We start from the raw sequence: 25,140 nt of genomic DNA, 5'->3' as shown, positions 1-25,140 counted from the left end.
GACTCACTGGAAGCCTCCCTCCCTCCCTTTACACAGGACAAGTGTTGCCCAGTGTTCATGTTGTCCCAGACCATTATCCTGTGACATCACCCACCTGCTCACTGTGGACATACATGTGTGTTTGCAACCAGCAATGATGGTAGTAGTCTGAGTCATATGTTTGGTTGGCACTTCATAAACAGCTGCTGTTCCTTTTGGGGTTGCTCTTTTAAAATTTTCATGGCCACTAGAGGGCAATACACATTCCATTTTTTAAAACAGCAAAATTATTTTTAAAGACATTACACGTTTTAAAATATGTGAATATCAAACAAGTGCTGGCGAGGTTGTGGAGAAAAGAGAACCCTGGTGCACTGTTGGTGGGATTGCAGATTGGTGCAGCCACTATGGAAATCAGTATGGAGGTATCTCAAAAAACTGAAAATGGAACTACCTTATGACCAAGCAATTCTACTCTTAGGTATCTATCCAGAGAAATCCAAGATGCTAATTCAAAAAAATACATGCACCCCTATGTTTATTGCAGCACTATACACAATAGCCAAAACTTGGAAACAACCGAAATGCCCATCGGTAGACAACTGGATTAAGAAACTGTGGTACATTTATACAATGGAGTATTACGCAGCCATAAAGAAGAAATAAATCTTACCATTTGCAACGATATGGATGGACCTAGAGAACCTTATGATAAGTGAAATAAATCAGTTGGAGGAAGGCAAATACCATATGATCTCACTTATATGTGGAATCTAAAGAACTGAATAAAGGAGCAAACTAAACAGAAATAGTCTCAAAGATATAGAGGAAAAACTGATGGTTGCTAGAAGGGAGGGGGGTAGGGATGAGGGAGAAGGGGAAGGAATGAAACAGCATAAATTGGTAACTACAATATTGCCACGGGGATATGAAAAACAGTTTGGGGAATATAATCAATTATGTTGTAAAGACTTTGTAGGGTGTCAGATGGGCACATGTCTTATTAAGGAGACCACTTCATGGACGATGTGGAAACTTGACCACTGCACTGTATACCTGAAGCTGAAGCTGAATAATATTGTATGTCAACTATAATTTAATATATATAGTCACGGGATATGGAGTACAGCATAGGGAATAGAGTCGATGGAATTGTAATAAACACCATGTTCCCCTGAAAATAAGACTTAGCTGGACCATCAGCTCTAATGTGTCTTTTGGAGCAAAAATTAATATAAGATCCGATCTTATTTTGTTATAACACTTATTTTACTATAACACTATTTTACTATAACACTTATTTTACTATAATATAATATAATACCAGGTCTTATATTAATTTTTGCTCCAAAATACACATTAAAGCTGATGGTCCAGCTAGGTCTTATTTTCGGGGAAACACGGTATATACGATGTCAGAGGGGCAATAGATTGGGGGAGGGGGGTCATCACTTTGTGAAGGATATAAATATCTAACTATTGCATTGTTTTGTACACCTGAAACTAATAAAAAATAAAAAATAAAATAAAATATGTAGATAGTTTATATAACTACACATTATACATTTATGTGACACATCAAGAAGCTTTTTATAAATGAGGACAATGCTTACCTATGACAGGCCACCTCTATGGTTAACATCAACAAATGTAAAGGCTGGTGAGACACCATCAGGCCTCAGAGAGACCCAAGACCTGAGTAACTTACATTCACCACCTAAGTAGTTACACTTGGGGAAAAAGCACGAAGAAATGGCCTCCTTCCCTGTGCTTCCAATCTTCTACAGTGTGAATTCTGGCATTTACTCCCATACCACAGGGGCTGGCCAGCACAACGGCTAAGAGCAGAAACTATGGGGTATAGTACTCAAGTTCAAATCCCTACTATGTGACGTTTGGTTGGTTGCTTAGGTTTCCAGGGCAGTGCTTTCCACAACTGTAAAAGGAGAATTAAATGAGTTAATATGTGCAGGCCAGCTTCATGGATATGTGACAAGTGCACTCTCATAGACTCCCTTTCTTTTCCTCGTCCTCACAAAGGCCTCGTGCTCAGGGTTTCATGCCCTGCCTGCCCCCATGACCATCTTGAAATTTGTAATGATTTTATACTTCAGTTTGTGTTTTGCAAGTGAAATCCGAGGGGACAACCACTGATAACCAGCATAGCCTTCTGGGATGGGGAGGCAGCCTCCATGCTGAATTCTGAACAGTACACAGGACGTACAACATGACTGGAGACTAGAGTGAGGAGTCCTGGAAAATTAGGCCAGAGAGGAAAGCAAAGGGCTGGCCAGGTACCAGTCTGTTCTAAGTGGGCTGTGTCTGCCCAAACAGTACTATTAGCTCTGGCAAGGAAAACTGTGGACCCAGACAGAATTACGAAAGGTTCAGCACTTCCCTCACCGTTCAGTATGTTTGTAGTACATGGCTTCTTGATGGATGCTTTCAGATGATCAAGTAACTGTGGTGCCAAGAAATTATCTTTGATCTAACTACTAATGATCGCATGGTCGCAGAAACCATATCAGTTCTTGGGGAAATAGAGGTTGAAGAGAAATCCAAAATCAGATGGACACTACCATAACAAGATAAAATTTCAGCTTTTTTTCACTAACATTTTGAAGGATTCATAAACTCCTATGACTCATCTAAGAATTCTTCAACGCCTATAAACTCATGTTCTCATTGACAGTATTATAATAAGGAAAGCAGTAATAAGTTTATATAGCTTAAAATATTTTAAATAACTAACCTGAATTGGGAAGAAGTCTACTCCCCCTAAATTTATATGAAGTATTGGCTTTCTACCAAATTCAATTACAAATTGTGAAAGCAATTTTCTTTAATTCCCCTTGAGTTGTGACAATAAACATTTTAAGAAAACAGGATTTTAGTTGTATAGTTAAATCTAATATTCATGGCTTTTCATTTTTTCTCAAAGTTCTATAGAACCTTGGTAAATAAATATCAACAAATGATAAAAGTTATCATGAAAACCTAAAAATTGAAAAATCTTATCTAGATTTATAAAAAAGAAATTCATAATGCTTCTTCCTACTCTTGCTCTCACAACCAAGTTTCTCTCAACTATAAAAAAACTGTATTCTGTATCACCTAACCAATATATGATGAGTGAATCTCAAATTCAACTTAAGAAAAGGAAGAATCATTGTAAAGAAGCTCCAAACCTAGAAGGATTTAACTACATAGTTTATAGACTTTTTTTTTGACATATGATGGTGTTTATAAAACTTTGGAAGCATCCTAACTACCGAACAAGAAAGAACTAATTAAATAAATCATCATATGATCAAGTATGTAGTTATGTAAATGATGTTGTACAACAGTATTTAATGGCATGAGAAAATGTTTATGATTAAGTAAAAAGAGCAGTTATACATATGTTGCACAAGATTGTTATAAATTTAACAATATATAGCCAGGAAGAAAAAAAGACTGGAAGAATGGATCCCCACTCTCAACAGTGGTTACTTTTGGGGAGGAGGTGCCTTCTAATGAGTTTCTTGTCTCTTGTTTTTGTTTTTATTAATTGCTATGTATAAGACTCTACATCTTCTACATTAAACCATTTCCAAAGTGCATTTCTCAACTGTGGATCATACCTGGACTCTTTGAACAGACAAGTTGCAAATAATTTATGATTTACCTTCTCAAATAGAGCAGATTCATACTTGTCCCTATAACAACTTTACTGTTCACCTTGCATTCTATACACTCTCTTAGGCAGGAGAGAAAAGGGTGGGTACAGGATATAGTTGGAGGTGGGGCATAACCTGGATTCTTCCGGAGCACGTGCCGTGCACTGGGGTGTTACAGACTGTCCCTTCTGCCTGGTTCCCCTCTACACCTAATCACGCAGACCTTGGCCTGGATATCACTTCCCCAGGAAGCCTTCCTTGATCCCTATACATTGATGTTAGGTGCTTCTGTGTGTCCCTATGATACCCTATACACACACATCAAAGCATTCACCGCAGGAGTATTTTTTATTTATTTAACTGTAATCCCTCCTAGAATATAAACTTCATGGAAGCAAAAATGCATGTCTTTTTTGATATTATTGAGTCCTTTACACAGTGCCTGCATCAAATTAGATGCTCAATGAATACTTGTTAGGTGGATAAACAGATCTATCTTGTCCATCAGAGTGGGAAAAAGATGGAGGACCAAATTAGGCAGAACTAGAAATAAGGGAATTGCACTGGGAAAGATCCACATTTAGACAGGTTTTTCCCTGAGGCATTCCCCAGCTACATGCAAGTAAACTAACATTCAAATAAAAAGCTGCAGTCTTACTGGTTTGAGGTATCAGAGGAAGGGCTTTAGAAGTGCCAGAGTGGCTAGAAATAGAGGGGCAAAATTCTGAAAATGAAGGAAAAACTGAGGGAGAAGTCTTAAAATCTACTTATATTTTCCACTCAAATACTTGCGTGCACTGGGGGAAGGAGGGGTCTGCAAGGAGCACAGTGGAAAGCAGAATGTGGAAGGATGAAAATGTTGAGTAAAGCTATCAGCTGCTTCCCACAAAAGGGGAGAAAAAGTTTGGATATTGAATCCTGCTAAGTGAGAAGCATTCAGTAAACAGTTTTGGCTCTCCATTGAAACTGCAGGACCTTAAGAGTAAACAACCTATGTCACTGGACTAAGGAGAGAACACATAGGAAATATACACATAGTGGGAATACAAGGAGAAGAAAGAAAGCAGACAAAGAAGTTTTGAAAGCAATGTGTGAGAATTTTCCAAAATTAATGACAGATACCAAACCATAGATCCAATAATCTGAGAGAACATCAAGTAGGATAAATGCCAAAATATCTACACTTAGGCACAGTATGCTCAAATTGAGGAAAACCAAGTAGAAAGTCTTGAAAGAAAAAAATTACCTCACTTATAAAGGGACAAGGATAAGAATTACTTTGGACTTCTTGTCAGAAATCATGCAAATAAGAGAGTGGAGTGAAATATTTATGGTGGTGAAAGAAAGAAAAAACAAATCACCAGCAAAATTATCCTACAAGAGGGAAATAAAGACTTGAAAGACAAACAAAAATTGAGTGAATTTGTTGCCAGTGGACTTGCCTCACAAGAAATGTTCAAAAAAAAGTTCTTTGGAGAGAAGGAAAATGAGATAGGTCAGAAACTCACATCTACAGAGTCTTTAGAGAAGAAATAAATGGAAATAAAATAAAAATTTTCATTTTTCTTATTCTAAATTGATCTGATAGATGACTGTTCAAAATAATAATAGCAGCTATGTATTGGGTGATCATAGCTTATGGATAAATGAATGAAATGAATGACAGCGTGTTACAAGGGATAGGAGGGAGGAATTGGGGACATTCTTTTCTAAGGTATTTGCACTGTGAACTCCTCTAGTGGTATTTGAAAGTGTACTTCAATTACTTGTAAATGTATATTATAAATTCTAGCAGAATCACTTACATTTTTTAAAGAAGTATAATTTCTATGCTGAGAGTGCAGAAAACGGAACCAAAAAATGCTGCTTCTTATTAAAACTAGAGAAATCAGAAAAAGAGAGAAGACTTAAAAAAATGAGACATGACGAACAAATGCAGCAAATAGAAAACAGTAACACATATGGCAGATATTAATCCAAACATGTCAATAATCACTTCAAATGTGAATTAGATCTAAATACACCAAGTAAAAGACAGAGATGGATGGAGTGGATTAAAAGAAAAACAAGACCCAACTATATCATGTCTACAAGAAAACCATTTTAAATATAAAGACACAGATAGATTAAAAGTAAAGGGATGGAGAAAGATATACCTTACTAATACTAATCAAAACAAATCTAGAGTAGCTATATTAATTTCAGACAAAGCCAACTTCAGAACAAGGAAAAATATCAGGGATAAAGAGGGGTGTTAATGATTAAGAGCTCAATTCTCCGAAAAGACATAACAATCCCTAACGTGTATGTACCTAACAACAGAGCATCAAAATATGTGAGGCAAACACTGATGGAACTGCAAGGAAAAATAGACAAAGCCACTGAGACCTTGACCCTTCTATCAGTAATTGACAGATGCCGAAGGCAGAAAATCAGTAAGGACATAGTTGAGCTGAACAGCACCATCAATCAACTGGACTTAATTGACACTTGTAGACTGATTCATGCGACAACAGCAGAATACACATTCTTCTCAAGCTCACATGGACTATTTATTCACCAAGATAGACCACCTTCCTAGGCTATAAATCACATCTTTGCGAATATAAAATAGAAATCACAGAGTACGCTCTCAGACAACATGAAATTAAACTAAAAATTAATAACAGGAAGATAGCTCGGAAATCCCCAAATATCTGCAGGTTAAACAATACACTTGTGAACGATATGTGGGTAAAGGAGGAGTCTCAAGGGAAATTTTAAAATATTTCAAAGGAAAAGAAAATACAACTTCTCCAAATTTGTGGGATGCAGTAAAAGCAGTGTTCAGAGGGAAATGTAAAATGGTACAGCCACTTTGGGAAGCAATTTGGAAGCTTAAATCAAACGAACGGCTACACATGCAACTACCATAGGATCCTGCAATTGCGCTCCTGGGAATTGCGTTCCCAAATAAACGAAGATATATGTTCACACAAAAACCTGTACCTAAATGTTTGTAGCAGCTTAATTCACACAGCCACAAACTGGAAACAATGCAGATGTATTTCAACAGGTGGAATGCTTCAATGAGTACCGATGGTACATCCATACCATGGAATACTACTCAACAATAAAAAGGAACAAACTGTTGACATATGCCAACAACTGGATGAATCTCCAGAGAATTGTGTTGTGTGTGTGGGGTGAGGGGATGCCAATCTCAAAAAGTTTCATACTCTATCTTTCCATTTATATAACATTCTTGAAATGCAAAATTATAGAAAGGGAGAACAGACCAGTGGCTGTCAGGGGCTAAGGAGGGGATGGTGGTAGGAGGGAAGCAGGTGTGGCTGTAAGACGGCGACATGAGGGATCTTTGTGGTGATGGGAATGTTCTGTGTCTTTACTGTATCAATGTCAACATCCTGCTTATGATATTATACTCTAGTTGTGCAAGATAAAGAGTAAAGGGCACAAGGATTCTGTATTATTTCTTAACAACCTCACGTGAACCTATAATTATTTCAAAATTAAAAGTTTAAGAAAAATTTTTTTAAAAGATAGGGATGTGGGTTACACGGGCATATGCACTGGTCAGTACTCACTGATCTGTATCCTTGAGATCTGTGCATTTTACTGTATGTAAATTTAATCTTAATTTTTTAATAAAATTACATAGACTCCCAGCTGCCTAATTTGTTTTTCCATCTACTGGGGCAAAAGAGTGCTCGTAATACAGAATTTGAAGTACAACTTGCTAATCATACCATGATTTCTCATAAATACCTTTTGTGTTTTCTAAGAGACTTGAGTCAGCTTAACTTTAAGAGTTCAATTGATATTATTTCTACTTTCCAGTCATATATAGTCTCAGCTCCAATTTGAGTAGCATTATTTAAAATATATGCAGGAAGATTCCTTAATTTATTGATTAACCCTTCTTTTTATTTGCCACTTGTATTAGTAGATACATTTATGGAACAATGGTAATGGCTTATTAGGAGGTTTCATAAAAGAAATCATTTAATATTATGAAACAAAACTGCATGCCATAACACAAAGTTCTATTCAAAGCACCAAAGTAATTTCATTTATGATGGTGTATAACATTTATAAATTGTGAAACTTAAAAACTATACTAATAAGCTAAATAAATTAGAAAACTAAAGGAGTTGGCTGAAAAAAAATTTTATTTTAAACTTTTATTTATTTAAGTGTGTTTTTCCGGGACCCATCATCTCCAAGTCAAGCAGTTTTTTCAATCTAGTTGTGGAGGGCGCAGCTCACAGTGGCCCATGAGGGGATCGAACCGGCAACCTTGTTGTTAAGAGTGCTGTGCCCTAACCAACTGCCCTTGAAAAATTTTTTTTACAAATGGTTCTTAGTCAACAAAAGCTTATTTTTAGTACTTAACTAGTAACTTAAAATTTCAGTATTTATTGAAGCCTAATACTTTACAGATTCTTTGCTTAAAAGATGAGATTCCCACATAATTATCAGAATATTTTAAATAATTTTTCATGTTTCAGCCAGACAGAATATCCTTTAATTTCAACATGAACATATTTCCCAGAAGTAACCAGGAATATTAGTATCATAGATTATTAAAACTAGATTTTGAGAGAAAGTTTGTCCAACTATCTCAATATATACAGGAGGAGACTGAGGTATGGAAAGGTGAAGTCACTTGCCCACGGCCAGAAATTGTTTCAACTAATGTGCGTTCAATAAATATTTATTTAGCACCCTCTACTGTAAAGCCCTGTTAGGTTGGCTGGGGACACAGCCGTAAATAAAAGGGACAAAAACTCCTAACCTCAGGAGTTCATATTCAAGTGGCGGGAGAAAGACAAATACATAGGTAAAATATATAAACCATCAGATAAACAAATTTGCTATGAAGGAAAATGAAGCTATTGGCTAAGGCAGTACAAAGAAATGCCCAGATTTAAAGGGAGGGAACAAAGATCCTGCCTCTTGATGGAAGAGTGTTAACATCAAACTGAAAGAACATACGGGGTGGAATATGAAATTCTCCCATCCATCCATCCATCTTTGGAAAATACAATCTGCCACAAGTAGTTACAGCCAGATCTCTTCATTTAAAGTTACATCTCCCCCTTTGTAACTAGCAAGATAATGACGGCAAAAGAATCTAAGGGGAAACCTCCACGGTCAGGAGAGGTAAACAGGACAGAAACAGTGATCCACCATAATCACTTTGAACTAGGCCTGTGTTGCCTGGAAAACATGTCTTGTCTATAAATAACCAACTTTTCCTAAAAATAGGACCTATAGCGGAACAGGTTAAAGGGTTTATCACATAGGCATCAGTATCTCAATCTAGAAGCCTGAGCAGGGCTCTGGGTCTCTGTCAACCCCTCTCCTACCCAGAGCCTACCGGCAAGCAGGACTTGGTGGTAAACCCAGCCTCAGGCTCTGCGACAGCCAGCTGGAGACAGGCAGCTGGCAGTTGTTTCCCTGTAGGCCACCAGACCTGCAGCCGAGAGCGGTGGCATGAGGTTCAGGGCCTCAAGTTCTAGAGAGAGGCATGCTGTGGGGATCCAAGGACTGGAGCGAAAAGGATGCTTCAAGGTTGTAAGCTACTGAAGCCACTGCAAGAAAAGACAGACAGCAAACAAAGGGCAAGGAGTGGAGCTGAGAGCAGAGACCTTGGACCACAAATTCTTTCAAAATTAGATTTTTTAAAATGCTATTTTCAAAATTAAATAAGTAGAACAAGCCTGTCATTTTGCTTGAAAATGAAGTTCAAGTAACAGAGATTCGTTCTTGTTTGAAAATTAATCTTTTTATTCTTTGAGGAATAGGACGATATGTAACAAATTGATTACATGATAACAATTAAAATAGAGACTAACTGTTCACCTCAGTATCCATTCTACAAGAATTAAACAAACTTACAAGAACAGTTGTTCAACATGAGTTTCAGAAAGAAATATTTTAAACAGAGAAAATGTTTTTCATAGGGGAAAATGATGCATAGAAAAATCAAGCAAGCCTTAAAACAAAGGATATTGCCATTACTTTTGGTGAGAAGCGAGAATGAAAAATGAAACATACCTGCATCTAAATTAGGGAGAAAGAAAAGATAACAATAAATATGCAGTGCCCGTAATGTACATACGTACCGTGGTCATCATGACAGTGTTAACGAGGCCACTGGGCCTCGTGAGACACTTTTTTCCTCTGCTACCAGGATCGGCCAGCCAAGCAGACACAGACATAGACCATGACGGTCAACTTGACTGGCCACGGCTGCCCAGGTGAAACATTATTTCTGGGTGGGTCGGTGAGAGTGTTTCCAGATGAGATTAGCATTTGAATCAGTGGACTCAGTAGACTACCCTCCCTAGGCTGGGTGGGCATCACCCACTCAATCTGGTGAAGGCCTGAACAGAACAAAGGGTGGAGGAAGGAGGAATTCACCCCTTGTTTTTGCTTCCTGCTTGCCTGCCTGCATGAGCTGAGCATCTCATCTACTCCTGCCCTCCGACTAGGATTCACACCATTGACTCCCCTGAGTTTTGACACTCAGATTGAATTACACCACTTTCCCTGGGTCTCCAGCTTGCAGACAGCATTCCAGGGATGTCCTAGTCTTCATAATCACGTCTCCTGTTCCGTTTCTCTGGAGAACATGGACTAAAACATAGATAAGACAGTCTCCCGAGTGCAGAAGAAAAACACAGCGAAATTTTTACAATCCAACCACTCATTTTTCACAACCATTCTCAACCCGTTTACACATTATTTTATCATCCTTTTCATCTCAATATACTTTTATTACAGTTCCATTGCAGTCGATGTTTATAGATTGCTTTGTACTGAATGCATTTCAGGTGAGCTGTTCCCTAACAACACGTGGAAAAGCCAAATAATCACACGGGTGGGCTGCCTCCAATTCTAGGCCTGTAGACTGAAATACCAGTCATGAAATGTAGACACTAACAATCTTTAATTCCAAAAAGCCTGGGTATCCTGACCTCACCTTCTTAACTTTTTCTTCCATTACCACCTATACATCTGTCTGACTGGGGTCTGCAGCATTGTCACTAAACACAAAAACTAAACATGAACATTTTTAGTTCCATTATATGCGTGGCACAGAGGCTCATATAGTAAGTGATTAAATATTTGCTGAAAGGAAGTCTATTTTAAAATATATATGCTTTATTTTAACGAAGTTTTATTTTTACAAGAAACAAGAGAAGCTAAACAAACTATATATAAAAAAATTACATGTAAGGAAACTATAGGAATAGCCTCTATACCCTATTGTTGGCTCGTTCAAAAGCTCCCCGGGGCCTCAGGTTATAACATATCGAATGAGTCCTCCCCCTCGGACCTCTGACAGCCTCCGGCAGTGTCGTAAGATATTCAGTATCATATGAAACCTCTTGTCAACTTTCAAAGCTGTGAATTCTTTGATGTCAGCTTCCACTATAAAATGATGACCTGAAAATAGAGATGTGAGTGCTAATTTTTATAAGGATAACTTTCCAGATGAGTCTTTAATACATAACATTGTGATTATAAATGGCATTGATCATTTTTACTATCATTATCCCACCAAAATGAGAACTGATATTTTTGCTAAAATAATAATTATTCTACCAGAGGGTAAGGAGGGCGGGGGGTAGTAGATGAGTGTAAAGGGGATCAAATATATGGTGATGGAAGGAGAACTGACTCTGGGTGGTGAACACACAATGGGATTTATAGGTGATGTAATGCAGAATTGTACACCTGAAATGCATGTAACTTTATACTAACAATTGTCACCCCAGTAAACTTTAATTAAAAAAATAATAATTATTATTATTCTTTCAACTGAAGTTGCACGATGTTTACTGTAGCATTTCAGAAAGGTAACCCTGCTTATTCTATCACTAGCTATCTGTTGGTAGCTTTTGAACAATTCACTTTTCAAGAGACAATATGGGATAGTGGTTAAAAGAATGAAACCCTTAGCAGTTCTATCCCTTACTGTGTTTCCCCGAAAACAAGACCTAGCCAGACCATCAGCTCTAATGTGTCTTTTGGAGCAAAAATTAATATAAGACCCAGTCTTTATTATATTATATTACCCAGTATTATATTATATTATATTATATTATATTATATTATATTATATTAATTATATTAATTATATTAATTATATATATTATATTATATTATATTATATTATATTATATTATAATATAATATAATATAATATTATATTATATTATATTATATTATATTATATTATATTATATTATATTATATTATATTATATTATATTATATTATATTATATTATATTATTATATTATTATACCTGGTCTTATGTTAAAATAAGACTGGGTCTCATACTAATTTTTGCTCCAAAAGACGCACTAGAGCTGATGGTCCGGCTACGTCTTATTTTCGGGGAAACACGGTAATTGGCTGACCTTGGACAAGTAACTTCAGTTCTCTGACTAGTCTGCAAGCAGGGTGCTAACAGTACGTACTTCCCAAGGATGTTGTGAGTGCTAAAGCTCTCAGTGCACAGTAAGTGCTGTATAAGCATGACCAGCTGTTAACGTTACTATTCTAATTCTGGGAACACTGGGTATAGTTCCATAATACACTCTAAAGCAGTGTTTCTCAGCTTCGGCACCACAGACATTTTGGGCTAGGTAATTCTTTTTTGTGGGAGCTGTCTTTGTGCTTTGTAGGGTTCTTCAGCAGCATCCCTGGTCTCTACCCACTAGATGCCAGTAGCAACCCCAACCCCAGTCGTAACAACCAAAAATGTCTCCAGAGATGACCACATGTTCTCTGGTGGGAAAATCGCCCCTGGTTGAGAACTGCCTCTCTAAATTTAGCATTTTCTAGAATTAGTTTCTAGAATTAGTTATGTTTCTCATGATTTAGTTACACTACAGTTGACATGTGAAATGTACATGTATGTATGTGAATATCATTTTACCTTTGGTATCCTTTGTTTCTTCATCAATAAATCTGTGATAGAGATTTCTGGCCACAGAACTCATAGACTTTTTTGGTTGATGTAGGATCTTATATTTAGCAAGTACTGCCTTGTTGATTTCTTTAATAACATCATTAATTTGACAATAGGTTAAGCGGCATTTCATGTACCTATAAATAAGTATATGATTAAGTTTAAAAAAAATCATTATACAAAATATTTTCTTTGAAAAATGTTTATGATGACTTTCTACATTAACAAAGCTATTAGTACTTGTTATAAAAAAGGTTATATCAACGTTCAAATAAACCAGACATGTCTCAACAGCGGAAAAGTTACATAGAAACCACAACACATCAGTGCTTATCTTCCCTAGTTACATCTGGATGCCTACATCTTTATTCTCCACCTACAGAATTAAAATTAGAGTTTAAATATTACAGTTTAAAATAAGCTCTCAAATTCTGATTCAAATGGACTGACAGACGTTTAAACCATTTTACATGTTTGTGAGCAAGGGAAAGAAACATTTTAATATTAATAAATTATGTAACTTACACCACTCCAGTTTTCTGCAAAACCTTACCTGTTCAGAGAAAGACAAAAAGGAGGAGAGAAAGATAAAGAACGAAGAAGACCACAACAAAGATGAGAAGGCTGATGAAGACAGAGGAGAGCCGTCGGTGCAGGGACCACCCAGGGGTGAGCGGGTTCCGAGCAAAGCTGCGAAGGCAGACGGAAGCCACGTGGAGCTATGCTCTTTTTTATTCCCCAGCTCACATCCCCTCCGAGCATTGTCTCTTTCACTTTACATCCCACTCTTTCAATCCGGAGCTCCTCCCAGTCACCCAAGTCTTAGAATATGAAAATAGGAGGCTCTTGATTTTGACTGTGTACATACCAAAAACAAAACTTAATGATGTGCCTCAATTTTTCCCTTCAACAAAATGTGGATTTAATATGTTAACCTCTGTCCTTTGCCTCGGTTCAAAGGGGAAGTTTTTTAAACAAAACTTCCTTCATATATTCACACAGAAAAAGCTGAGAACTATATGATTTCACTAATATGTGGGATATAAAACTGAAAGCAACGAAGGAACAAGACAAACAAAGAAACAAAAACTCATAGACACAGACAATAGTTTAGTGGTTACCAGAGGGTAAGGGGGCAGGGGGGTAACTGGGGTCAAATATATGGTGATGGAAGGAGAACTGACTCTGGGTGGTGAACACACAATGTGATATATAAATGATGTATTACAGAATTGTACACTTGAAACCTATGTAATTTTACTAACCATTGTCACCCCAATAATTTTAATTTAAAAAAAGTCCTTAATATTAATACATAAATGTTTAATGGAAAATATTCATATTGACCAAAAAACATTCATCGTCATTATTCCCTTTTTTCTAAATTCATTTTTGCCAGTTTTTTTTTTAAACCACAATTTCCACAAACTGTTGATACAATTTCACAGATCTACACAATGCAATTTACTTAAAGCAACTAAACTATGACCTTAATTTATTCAATACCCATCCCTCACCTCTGCCAGTATTTTCCACTTTATTTCCACCTTCAGTATTAATTTTTTTAAATAAATAATTAAATAAAAGCCCCACGCTTGGAATATATTCTCCCTTATCCTAAGCTTCTAATTTCTTATTCACTAAGTAACCCCTTAGTTTAAAAACGAATACTCTACCGTGACTTCTCTAATTTCCTTCCTCTATCTCTTCATGGAAGCATTTTCTAAAAACCTTCTACTTCACAGACATTTGCTCTTCCCTTTAGTTTGGCCAATGAGCAACAATTTTAAAAACTGAATAGCATCAAACAGAATTTTCATGAAAATAAAGTTATCAATAAAGGAAATGACTGAATAACCAAAAAATTTAAAAAAATAAAAAGATCAAAGAGAAATGTCAGCCTCATTAGTAATCCCAGAATTGTAAAACAGCCAGATATTTTTCAAGTGGCTAATAAGTACATGAAAAGATGCTCAACATCATATGCCATTAGGAAACTGAAAACTAAAACAACGAGATACCATCACACACCTATTAGAATAGCTAAAATAGGAAAAACTAAGAAAACTCACTGCAGGTGAGGATGTGAAGTAACGGGAATTCTCATTCATTGATGGGGAGAATGTAAAATGGTGTAGCCACTTTGGAAAAGTTTGGCAGTTTCTTACAAAATTAACATAGTCTTACCATACGATCCAGCAATCGCACTCTTAGGTATTTACCCAAATGAGCTGAAAACATATGTCCACACAAAAACCTGCACATGAATGCTGATAACAGCTTTATTCATAATTGCCCCAAACTGGAAGCAACCAAGATGTCCTTCAGTAGGTGAATGCATAAATAAACTGTGGTCCATCCAGACAACGGAATATTAGTCAGTGATAAAAAGAAATGAACTATCAAGCCATAGGAAGACATGCAAAGAATCTTAAATGCATATTACTAAGTGAAGAAGCCAGTCTGAAAAGGCTACATACTGTATTCCCCCTATATGACATCTGGGAAAGGCACAACTATGACAACACTAAAAAGATCAGTGGTAGCCTGGGGCTCTGGGGAAAAGGTGAACAGGTGAAGCACGGGCACTTTTAGGGCAGTGAAACGATTCTGTATGATACTGTAATGGTGGACACATGACATTATGCATTTGTCCAAACCCATAGAATATACAACACAAAGAGTGAAACCTACTGTCAACTGTGGGCTTTAGTTAATAATGTATCGATATTGGCTTATCAGTTCTAACAAATGTGCCACACTAATGCAAATTAATAATAGGAGGAACTGTTTTCCGCTCTGAGAACACTCTGTACTATCTGCGCAATTTTTCTATAAACCTAAAACTGTTCCAAGGCAGTTTATTAATTAAAAAAACAAACAGCAACAACTCTCAGGAAAGTAAAATAACTCCACCCTTTGCCCCAGGGTTTCTCCTCCTAGGTCTCTATCTCAAGGAAATAAGGAATTACAAAATAAATTTTTCTAAGAGCAATTTCACTGTTCCATTATTTCTAAGAATGAAGTCAATCCAAGTATTTAATAAAGGAATGCTTAAATAACTTATAGGGTCGCCATATGATGAACTATCATACAACTATTAAAATCTAAGTTTATAATACAGTAATAGTTAATGATGGGAAAATACTCATGGTAAAAAAGTAAGTAAATTGCATTTATAGTATAACTACATTGCTGTAATAGTAATCAGAAATAACCAATTATATATGTGAAATTAAATAAAATCTAGAAGAAAATTATTTGAATGGTAGAATTACAGATGAGTTATTTTCTAACAAACATTTGCTAACAACATGTATTATAAAAAAGTAATGAAAAATGTAACAATATAAAGCCAAGAAGTTAAGCAAAGCCCTGGAATTAGGAGTTTAAAAACTTGGATTTCCATAATTGGTTTCCCATTACTGTCATCTGTAAAGAGCAAAGCAGACCTCCCTCTGAGGGAGGTATCTTGTCTTATTCATCCCTGTATTTTTCTCATCAGTGACCCCGGACCCAGAATAGAGCACAGACTCAAATAAGTGTGTGGCATAAGTTAAGGGATAAATGGAAAAACAAATACAACACCGTTCTAATTCTCAAATCTATACAACACACTTTCTTTAAAATTACATTGAAACTGAGGCTACTTCTAAAATGTAACTGAATAAATCTGTATCACAAAATGGTCCTGGAGAGGACTCCGCAATAAACGGACTCACCTCTAAATCTTTCTATGAAAAGAGGTTTTATAACTGAGTTAAAAACATGACTTTAAGCATTTTCAACAACAGATTTCCTGCATTTTCATAGTACAATGTAAAACTATTTCAGAAAAGATCAATATTTGAACATAGGATATTATGATGAATATAATCAAGCGTTATGATTTAAACAATCATGTATGTTGATTATTAAAGAGTTGAACGTTAAAAGTTATCTTAAATACTTACGCAGGAATGCCATTAAACTCATCAGAAGTTATAAATGGCATTTCTTTAATATTTCTTACTTCTTTAGGAGGCTTCTTTGTACATGCAGGTTCCTCAACTTTGACTGGTTCTTCAGAGTCAAGGTCGGATGCACTCACACTACGGAATTGAGATACACAGATGTTCAGGTAATTGTCAGAACGCTGCCGCATACTAGAAAGTTTTCCCAACTGAAAATAATCGGTATCAAACACATGATTCATCTGGTTATAATAATTTTATAGCCAACATTTTTCCTACCCTGACCCTTATTGTTCATGAAGATCTGAATAGTGAAGAGAATGCTGAGAAATGAAGCCCCCAAATCTTCAATCATATAATTGTATTTCCCCAAAAATGGGGCCTATAGTACATATACCAAACATCTTCATCAGTTATGCCACTGGCTCGTCCAAGTCAGTATGTGCAAAGTTGAACTGATCTTAACCTTTAATCAACTTCTCTTCCTCACTTCCCTATTTCCGGACATGAAAACATCAGTCATATACTTCTATTTTTCTAATTTATCCCGATGATTGCTAGCATCAGTCACAGATTCATTTGAGTTGCCAGCAATGTGCATGGGTCACCCTTGGATTCAGTCCTGCCCAATTTCTGGAGTCAGTGAGAAGCCTAATAGATGCATAGCTTGTAACCCACTAGCAAAGGAAGCCTAGAAATAGACTGCAGCTTCTAGGTTGTTTAACTGCCAGGGAAGGAATAGACCCCTGTTGCTGGCTGCAAGCCGCCATACTGGCTTGACTGCTGCAGAAAAGAAACGGGATCAGGGAAAGAGCAGAGCCAACCCAGGAGCAAGTGATGGGAACCCCAAGGAAGACAGGGAAGTGAGAACCCAAGATAGTAGCTGAGCAGACACTGAGGGCCACCAGGCCGGATTGAGGAGACGGCCATGTTGTGGGTCGTCAAGATGAAGATGCCCAATGCTATGGTACCATCATCCCTACATGGGGCTCCGTGGTGAGGCTGGCTGATTCTTACCTGTACTTCCTTGTCTTGACCATGTGCTAAGTAAGGATCCTCCTGATTTCTCCTCCATGTCCTACTATATGTATCAGCTGAAAATAACCACTTCGATCTACAGAAAAGTTCTGCTTTGATCTAGCCCTGAAAGCTGAAGCCAGGCCAGTGATTTGAGAAGAAAATTCCTCCTATCCCCCAGCCCATATTCCTGCTGGATGTCCAATGTCCAGCCCACACTATATCCTTGGCAGTTATCCTATGATGACCTCTGTTCCTAGCATTCATTCATGACCTTGCCCACTAATTTTCTCTTCTTGTAGGGAAATTCCAAGGTCCTCTGAGCATGCCGGGGACTCTGCTGAGCTTCACTTCTTCTGGAGACCCCCAACTATCAGCAGTAATGTGACTCTTCTTACACAGCAAGGTTCATGCCTTCCTTTCGGTTTTTAAAATTTAAACAGTACTTTGTTTATGGAAACACACATGCAAAAGTGTGATTATCATAAAAGCTAGGATGATTACCTCTTTGACAGAGGGAGGGTCTACAACAGAAGTGTTATAAGGTACAGGTAATGTCCTATTTCTTAATCTGGTGGGTGGACACATTGTTGGTTTTATTATTATTCTTTAATTTGCATAAATAATACTTCAATCACTTTTCTGTATATATGATACGTTTTAAAAGTTACAACAATTAAGTCAGCCATGGAATGTTTTTACGTACTCGGAGTCCCCTTCTAGAAATATAATTTTGGTGGCAAAGGACTGGAGAGATGAGGATGAAGAAACACTGGAAAGACAAAACATGGGAGATCCCAAATCATAAAAGATACAAAAGATAGAAGATCGCATTCAGAGCCAGGCAATGAGAACGGAAGGCAGGGCAGGACAGACAAAACCCTGCAGAGGAAAATCGGACGGCTGAGGGTTATGAGAGAGTGAAACAGGTTGAAGGTGCCATCTGTCTGTCTAGATGATGGGATGATGAGAGCAACAGGCACGGATGGGTGGGCAACAAGGAACCAGTGAGTTCAGTCAGACATGCAAAGCTGGATGACAGAACAGCTCATTCATCAAATTCCCAGGAGCAATTAGAACAGCGGAACTATATGTTATATCGAGGCTGAAGTTGGCTATTTGAGAGCATTAACAGTGGTGTTAAGCAAGAGTGAAGAAAACAGCGCTTTAGGAGACACCTGTAATTTAAAGGAGGTCTGAGAAATAGGTCTGAGGCAGCCAAGTCAGAGAAGTGATGAGACAACTAAGAAACCACAGTGGTGGTGCAAGTAACAGAATATCAAAAACGAGAAGATGGACAACAAAATAAAACATGAAAAGAAAAATTAGGGCTGAAGAGGGATTTTTGACCTCCTGTGACCTTCAAGCAATCACTTTCATAAGTGTGGTAGTAATAATGGTCAGAAGGCAGGTCTGTTCACTGACAGTAGTTTGAGGGGGAAAGCAGAGCTAAGTGTTTTTTTGTTCTTCTGGTTATTTTTAAGATTAGAAGCTCATTAAGCTTATTTTTACCCTAAGGTAGTGATTCTCAAGGGTCAGGGGAGATTTTGCCCCCCAGAGGACATATGGCCATGTCTGGAGACATTTTTCATTGTCAAACTATGCGGAGGATGGGGGATAGAGGAGGTGGGGGGTGCCACTGATATCTAGTCGGTAGAGATGAGGGATGCTACTAAACAGCCTATTCTCACAACATAGAATTCCCTGGCCTAACGTGTCAATAGAGCCGAGGGTGACAAACTCTGCTCTAAGGGAAAGAAATGAGAAAAAGTGGAAAAAAAGAGCCTAGAGGAGACTCACCCTTGGGAAAGAGGGGTGACATTTTCCTCAGACACTAGGATAAGGAAACTGGTAAAGATGGGGGAAACATTATTTCTAGCATAAGTGACAAAAAAACTGCTCATCACTAACAAAACTGTTTAAGCACAGGAAAAAGCAAAAAAGATTTGAGGTACTTGTTTTAGTAGTTTTATAAGTCCAGCTAGCAAGAATAATTATCAATACACTTACCAGTTCTGGGTTCTCGGTGTTACTTGAGGCAAATGGGGAGGAATGTTTTCTTTGAGATGTTCCATATCTTTATAATCTTCTTCAAGAGATTCACAGAGTTCCTAAAATTTAAAAAACGCTCACAAATAAGCATCTGTCCTCCCTGTGTGTTTTAAGATGTTACAAAGGGCATGAAAAACTGAGAGCCACAATCACAACTGTGAGTGTTCAGAACACAGAATGGGTCAAAAAGCATTGGATGCAGCAATATTTTTAAAAAGAGCCCTTTGGTTTCTAGAACTGTTTTTGGATGGCAATATATTTTTCTCTACTGGATTTTTTTCAGAGAACAATTGTTATAATCACATTACAACAGGCAGGACTGACATTTTAAGTCTTTCTAAAATACTTTAACCTTGGGAAGCCACTAAAAAATATATGAAAGATTTATGTTTGCCATTCTGGTAAACCGCTTTTGTTGATTTAGCACAGGTTCCCCAGTGTTATCAGTACAACAGCACCGGAGTAATAATAACGCAAGCCTGGAATGAAAACATGAGGTGCTGCTCGGAACGACTTCCCCTGCTGACACGCATATAGTCCAGCTTAATGAAAATTTCTACTGGATCATCATCATTTGTTTTCATTTTGTTTTTATTTAACTTTCACTAGAACTTGAGGCTATGAACTCCTGTAAATAGGAAAAATACTCTGCCCCTTTGGATTCCTGTCAACTGATTCTCCATCATAACGTACACAAAAATTCCAAACAGCCTTCAGTTCTGAGTTGAACATTCTCTGGACCCATACCTAACCCTGGGCATTGTTGGGCAGGTTAGAACTGAAATCAATATTGGTTTCTGTTTTGAATTTATAGGACATCTTTCTTTTAAAGAGCAGCACAATGTTCATAGATACCAATTTCATTTCAACTAATAGTAGGGTAGGCATAATCATGTCGATTCTGTAGCTGAAAAATCGTTACAGACCTTACGGATTATAAGGTTGAAAGGGTCTGTAAAGACTACATTCTTCAATCCCATTGAACACATCAATGGCTCTAAGACCATGATGGAGTAATGGTACTGACTGAGTATTTTACTATCAGGAAGTATACAAGCACTTTGTCAGCTGAAGTCAATTAGAACGCTCATCTAGAGGAAACCGTGCCTGTGGATAAGGCTCAAGTTTCTCTTTACTTAAGAATTTTTATATTACATTTTATAGAAATTGAGAAATGCAGAATAGAAGGGACCTAAGAAAAATAGTTCAGCATGACCCATTATTTTGCAAATGAGGACCCTCAGATCCCAAGAAGTGAAATGGCTCTCTCCGCACGGCAGAGGGTGCTAAGGGCAGCCAGGGTGAGAATCCACATCACCTCATCCCAGGGCAGGTATTTGTTCCACATCACTCTACCAGGGTATCATTTGTGTAAATTAAACCTACCAAGAATTATTTAGGAAATCCTCCCTTTTAGTAAAGTTCAATTCCACTGGCTGCCAGCATGAAAAAAACAACAAACAAACAAACAAACTTGTGGAGCTCTGGAGTCCTTTATGCTGGGAAAATAAAACACAAATAACCCTTTATACCATTAATAATAATTCACAAAGTTAAAAATGAAATAAACTTACAGAACCCTTATGAATTCCTGGTGATTAGGGAATTTGAATTTATTGCCTTTTTGTTTCTTTACTAGAAAAACATTACCTTGAGTGAAGTGTTAGTTTGTTCTTGATACTGAATTTCCAATTCCAATTTATTTAGAAGTTCATTTACTGTTATGATCTCATCTCCTATTTTATTTAGCACAGTCTTCAGGTTAGGTTCTTGACCTGTTAATAAACAAAGATAAAATGGAAAATAAAGTGTATAGAAAAGCAGTAACATACATGTGATCAACTGAACTCTTGGAACAGAGCTTTACCCTAGAGAGACACTTGGAGGTAGAGAAAGAACTATTGTTTTAGGCCCTAGGACCTGCCTCCATGGATAACCCTAAAATCTCATTTCTAAGTACTAGTATAGAAAAGAAGGGAGAGGTTAAATACAAAGTGTCTCCTGAATTTCTGGCAAATTCCTCCACTATAATAGAACACCTAGAAATGCTAGATAAAATAAACACCCTTCTGCAAGTATAGCTGAGCTTTCATGAGAATAAGGTAAATTCCCAAGGGTTCAAACCTGAAGAGAGAACCACAGACCGGGCACTATGTGTGAGGTGATGCTGCCGCAGCCTCATCTGGGAGGTTTGGAGGGAAACTGGAGAGAGGTTGTCAGTCTCAGCAACCTAATATATTTGGTTTTAATGGCGATCAGAGCCAAGGTTTTGGGACTTCAAAGCACAGGGTGTTGGAAGTGAGAATCCCAAATGAAGGCAGGACCCCTGTTCATGGAATACATTTTCAGTGAAAGTGTAAACCTAAAAATTCTAATCACTGGCCAGGGAGATATAAGCTTGTGTTTCGGACTGGTCCTCAGGTGTGTGTGGGAGGTGGGGGAAGAGTTGCACTTCAGAATTTGTAATAGAGGTTTGGGATTCATATTTACACTATCTACATTATTAACGACTCCTAAGTGGAGAAAGTAACATAAAAAGTCACAGGCGGGTGGTAACCTTGGGTGCCTGACGGAAACAAACACCAGTTTATAAAGTAGCACGCTCTCATACTCCTAACCCCACCTTCTGGCTCCTCTCTCTAGCTTCATAAATTTGAGGATGGGAAAACCAGTCTCCTCCTCTCTAGAAATAAAAGAAGTAAAAAAAAAAATTTTTTTTAAGGGCAGATCAAAAGTACAAAGCATCCTCATAATTAAATCTTTCCATCTTCACTTCTAGCAACCAAACAATGAAAACGCAGAAGTAAAAGCACCATTTGACCATGTCTGTAAATTATGGAGGCAGGAGAATGAAACAGAAGTTCCTGAAGTCAGAGACCTCAGCACCTACCTCAAGATTACTGAGAAGACAAGTGAAAAAGTACATATAAGATGGGTTGGCATTGTGTCTGGAACCTAGCAAAGCACTCAGTAAAAGTTAACTACTATTCCTCATCATCATGAGAAACAGTGTATTATTCTACCTAATACAGCAATGCTAATTGCATTTGACACTAGGTTCATAACAACTAAAACAAATTAGTAAGTAAATGAGAGTATTGACCTCTCTACTAAGATTGATTTCAGGGGGTTAAATAACTAGTTGGGTCCACTGGTATTTCAAGTAACTTTTAGTCACCTAAATTTTAGGGCCTTTTTTACGGATTTATAATAATGTAACAGTTGAGCAAATTCACCACTTTTGATAGTAGTGAGCTAGTCAATTACAGCAGCCAAACAAAGAGAGGCAAACAAATTACTGGGCTTTATTAAATAGACTATGGAGCCAAACAGATAAAATTATTCTCCCCACATACAAATGATGGTTACCCAGCATATTGTAATCTAATAGGTCAGGCTGCTTTGGCCATGCTTTGGTGGGGTCAGTTGAATTCAAGGTGTGATAGTTCTACAGGTCTCCAAATTATATCTTTTTATCCAAGAGTAACCACGCCTTCAGAAAGAGAATCTTATTTAGAATTAATAGAAACAAGAGTAATTATTAAAAATCTAAATGTCCTTTTAAGATTTCTCAATAATAGAGGCACAGAAGTAGAGCACTAGACTGGGAATCAGGACACAGCAACTGTAGCCCCAACAGACTACGCATGAGCTGGGGGACCTGGCAAGTCACCTGACTTCTGAGTCTCGGTTTCCTCATGTGTGAGATGAGGAGAATGGTGGAGATGAATCCAGTCTCTTCGGCTTTACCTTTCCACAGAGGATGTTAACCACAAATTATAAAATGGATGAGACTCCTTTATTAGAGGTTCTCAACAAGAGATGGAAAATATCAAAGTGCCTAGGAGGACATGCGTAATTCGAACGGGCATTCTAACATTATAATTCCGTATTTGAAAAATTTTTAAATTATCAATTCATAATATAAACTACAGTAAAAGTTCAACACAATTTTCAAAGCAGATGGAATGCTGGCTATCAATAAATCTTTAGCTCTCCTAGGTAGGGTAGGGAGCACATCATTTTTGTAAACATTTTCCCAGACTTGACAAGGATCATTTGTTTCTTTGCACTTTCATTGCGTCATCCTCTTTCAGCACCTAAAATATTTTGGAAGATAGTTACAACCTACAAGTTTCTGGCTGTTTAAAAAACTGATTTCATTTTCAATTAGGTGTTTTCTAGTTATATATAGTGATATGCGTCCCCTAGAGCAGGCTATCAAATGGGTTATGAGCTACTTCTACTTTGCTAGGTCTCTTCCACTTTTGTTTTTACCCCTTATTTTTTAGTATCTCCATTTGGTTCTAGAACCACAAATGCCATATAACCTTCATATCTTACTACTGTGCCTTATGTTTCTCAGAAAAACATAATACATCTAATTATCATCCAGGTTATGGTTCAATGTGACTTACTCTTTAGTATTCTCTGCAATATTCAAAATATTGACATCAGACTACTTTAAAAAAATCACTCTTTGAAACTTAAAATTATATTTCTAGGATACATTCAGTTAACCAGCCATATAATTCAAAATGTATTGTGTATGTACAATGTCAGTGAAATGTGCTACTTACCACAGCTCCTTAATGACAGAATTTTTTTAATATTGCCAATCTTTTCATTAATATGAGCAGATATTTGTTCCAGATCTGAGGCCATCCTTTAAGCCTCTGAAGAAAAAAATATAAACACATTTACCAAAAAAGAAAAGTCAAATTTCTGTTCACTTTCAAAATCCAAGAATGGTTATTATCCAGTAGATCACATCTCCTTCAAAATACAAAACTCAAGAGCAATTTCTTTCTTTCAATTCTACAAAATTCAGTTTCTAACCAAAGTCTAGTACTGACTTGTCTTAGAGCCTTATGTAGTCAATGCATCCCAAACCAGGGTACAGGGAATAAGCCTGTTATCACTTCTTTAAGGATTTAGGGGACAAAATAAACTATTTATATATAAAGACAACATTGGTATTTTCTTTACAAACGCAACTCACACACAAATTTTAAGGAAAAAATACAGTAAGTGCAAAGAAACGAGTCCAGGTGAGCATTTCCCCTCTATTGTGGAGGACTGGGGCTTTACTGTTTGGGGTCGATAAAGTGGCAGAGGCCTGAAGGGAAGGAAAGCGATCAGTTACTGTGCACTCCGAGGACAGGTGAAAACACCTAAAGCACCCATTCCCGCTATCCTGGCAAGCGGAGGAATTCAAGACCTGCATCTCCGCCCCGCCCGGGCAATGCCTTCCGCTTGCTTCCCAGGGCAGGATCCCAGCACCAGACTCCTACCTTTGCGCGGGTCGGGAAGCAAAGAGCCCACTCGGGGCCGAGTCGCGAGCCACGCAAACCCTGGTCTCGGCCAGAAGCCTGGGATCGCGAGACACCCCTCCCGGAACGAAATTCAAACTGCCCGCCGGGATACGGGCTCGCGCAGGCGCACACAGGCGCTCTCGGGACGCTGGCTGAGACCGCCCGAGTTCCCGC

At 37.5% G+C, this 25,140-nt stretch overlaps 1 protein-coding gene across 1 annotated transcript; it reads right to left on the bottom strand.

Annotated features, from left to right (window-relative positions):
* Positions 1 to 9,412: 9,412 nt before the first annotated feature.
* On the bottom strand, positions 9,413 to 25,102 carry SKA1 (spindle and kinetochore associated complex subunit 1). The gene is made up of 7 exons (XM_019721060.3): positions 24,946 to 25,102; positions 24,232 to 24,327; positions 21,302 to 21,426; positions 19,610 to 19,710; positions 16,583 to 16,720; positions 12,597 to 12,766; positions 9,413 to 11,096 (listed from the first exon to the last, which is right to left on the bottom strand). The coding sequence occupies exons 2-7, from the start codon at positions 24,314 to 24,316 to the stop codon at positions 10,948 to 10,950; spliced, it is 768 nt and encodes a 255-aa protein (XP_019576619.3). The 5' UTR covers positions 24,317 to 24,327; positions 24,946 to 25,102; the 3' UTR covers positions 9,413 to 10,947.
* Positions 25,103 to 25,140: the final 38 nt, after the last annotated feature.

This window comes from Rhinolophus sinicus, chromosome 4 (genome assembly GCF_057876585.1).
Source record: "Rhinolophus sinicus isolate RSI-liver-muscle chromosome 4, RSI-T2T, whole genome shotgun sequence".
Taxonomy (NCBI): Eukaryota; Metazoa; Chordata; class Mammalia; order Chiroptera; family Rhinolophidae; genus Rhinolophus; species Rhinolophus sinicus.
This window is presented reverse-complemented; position numbering and strand designations above follow the sequence as displayed.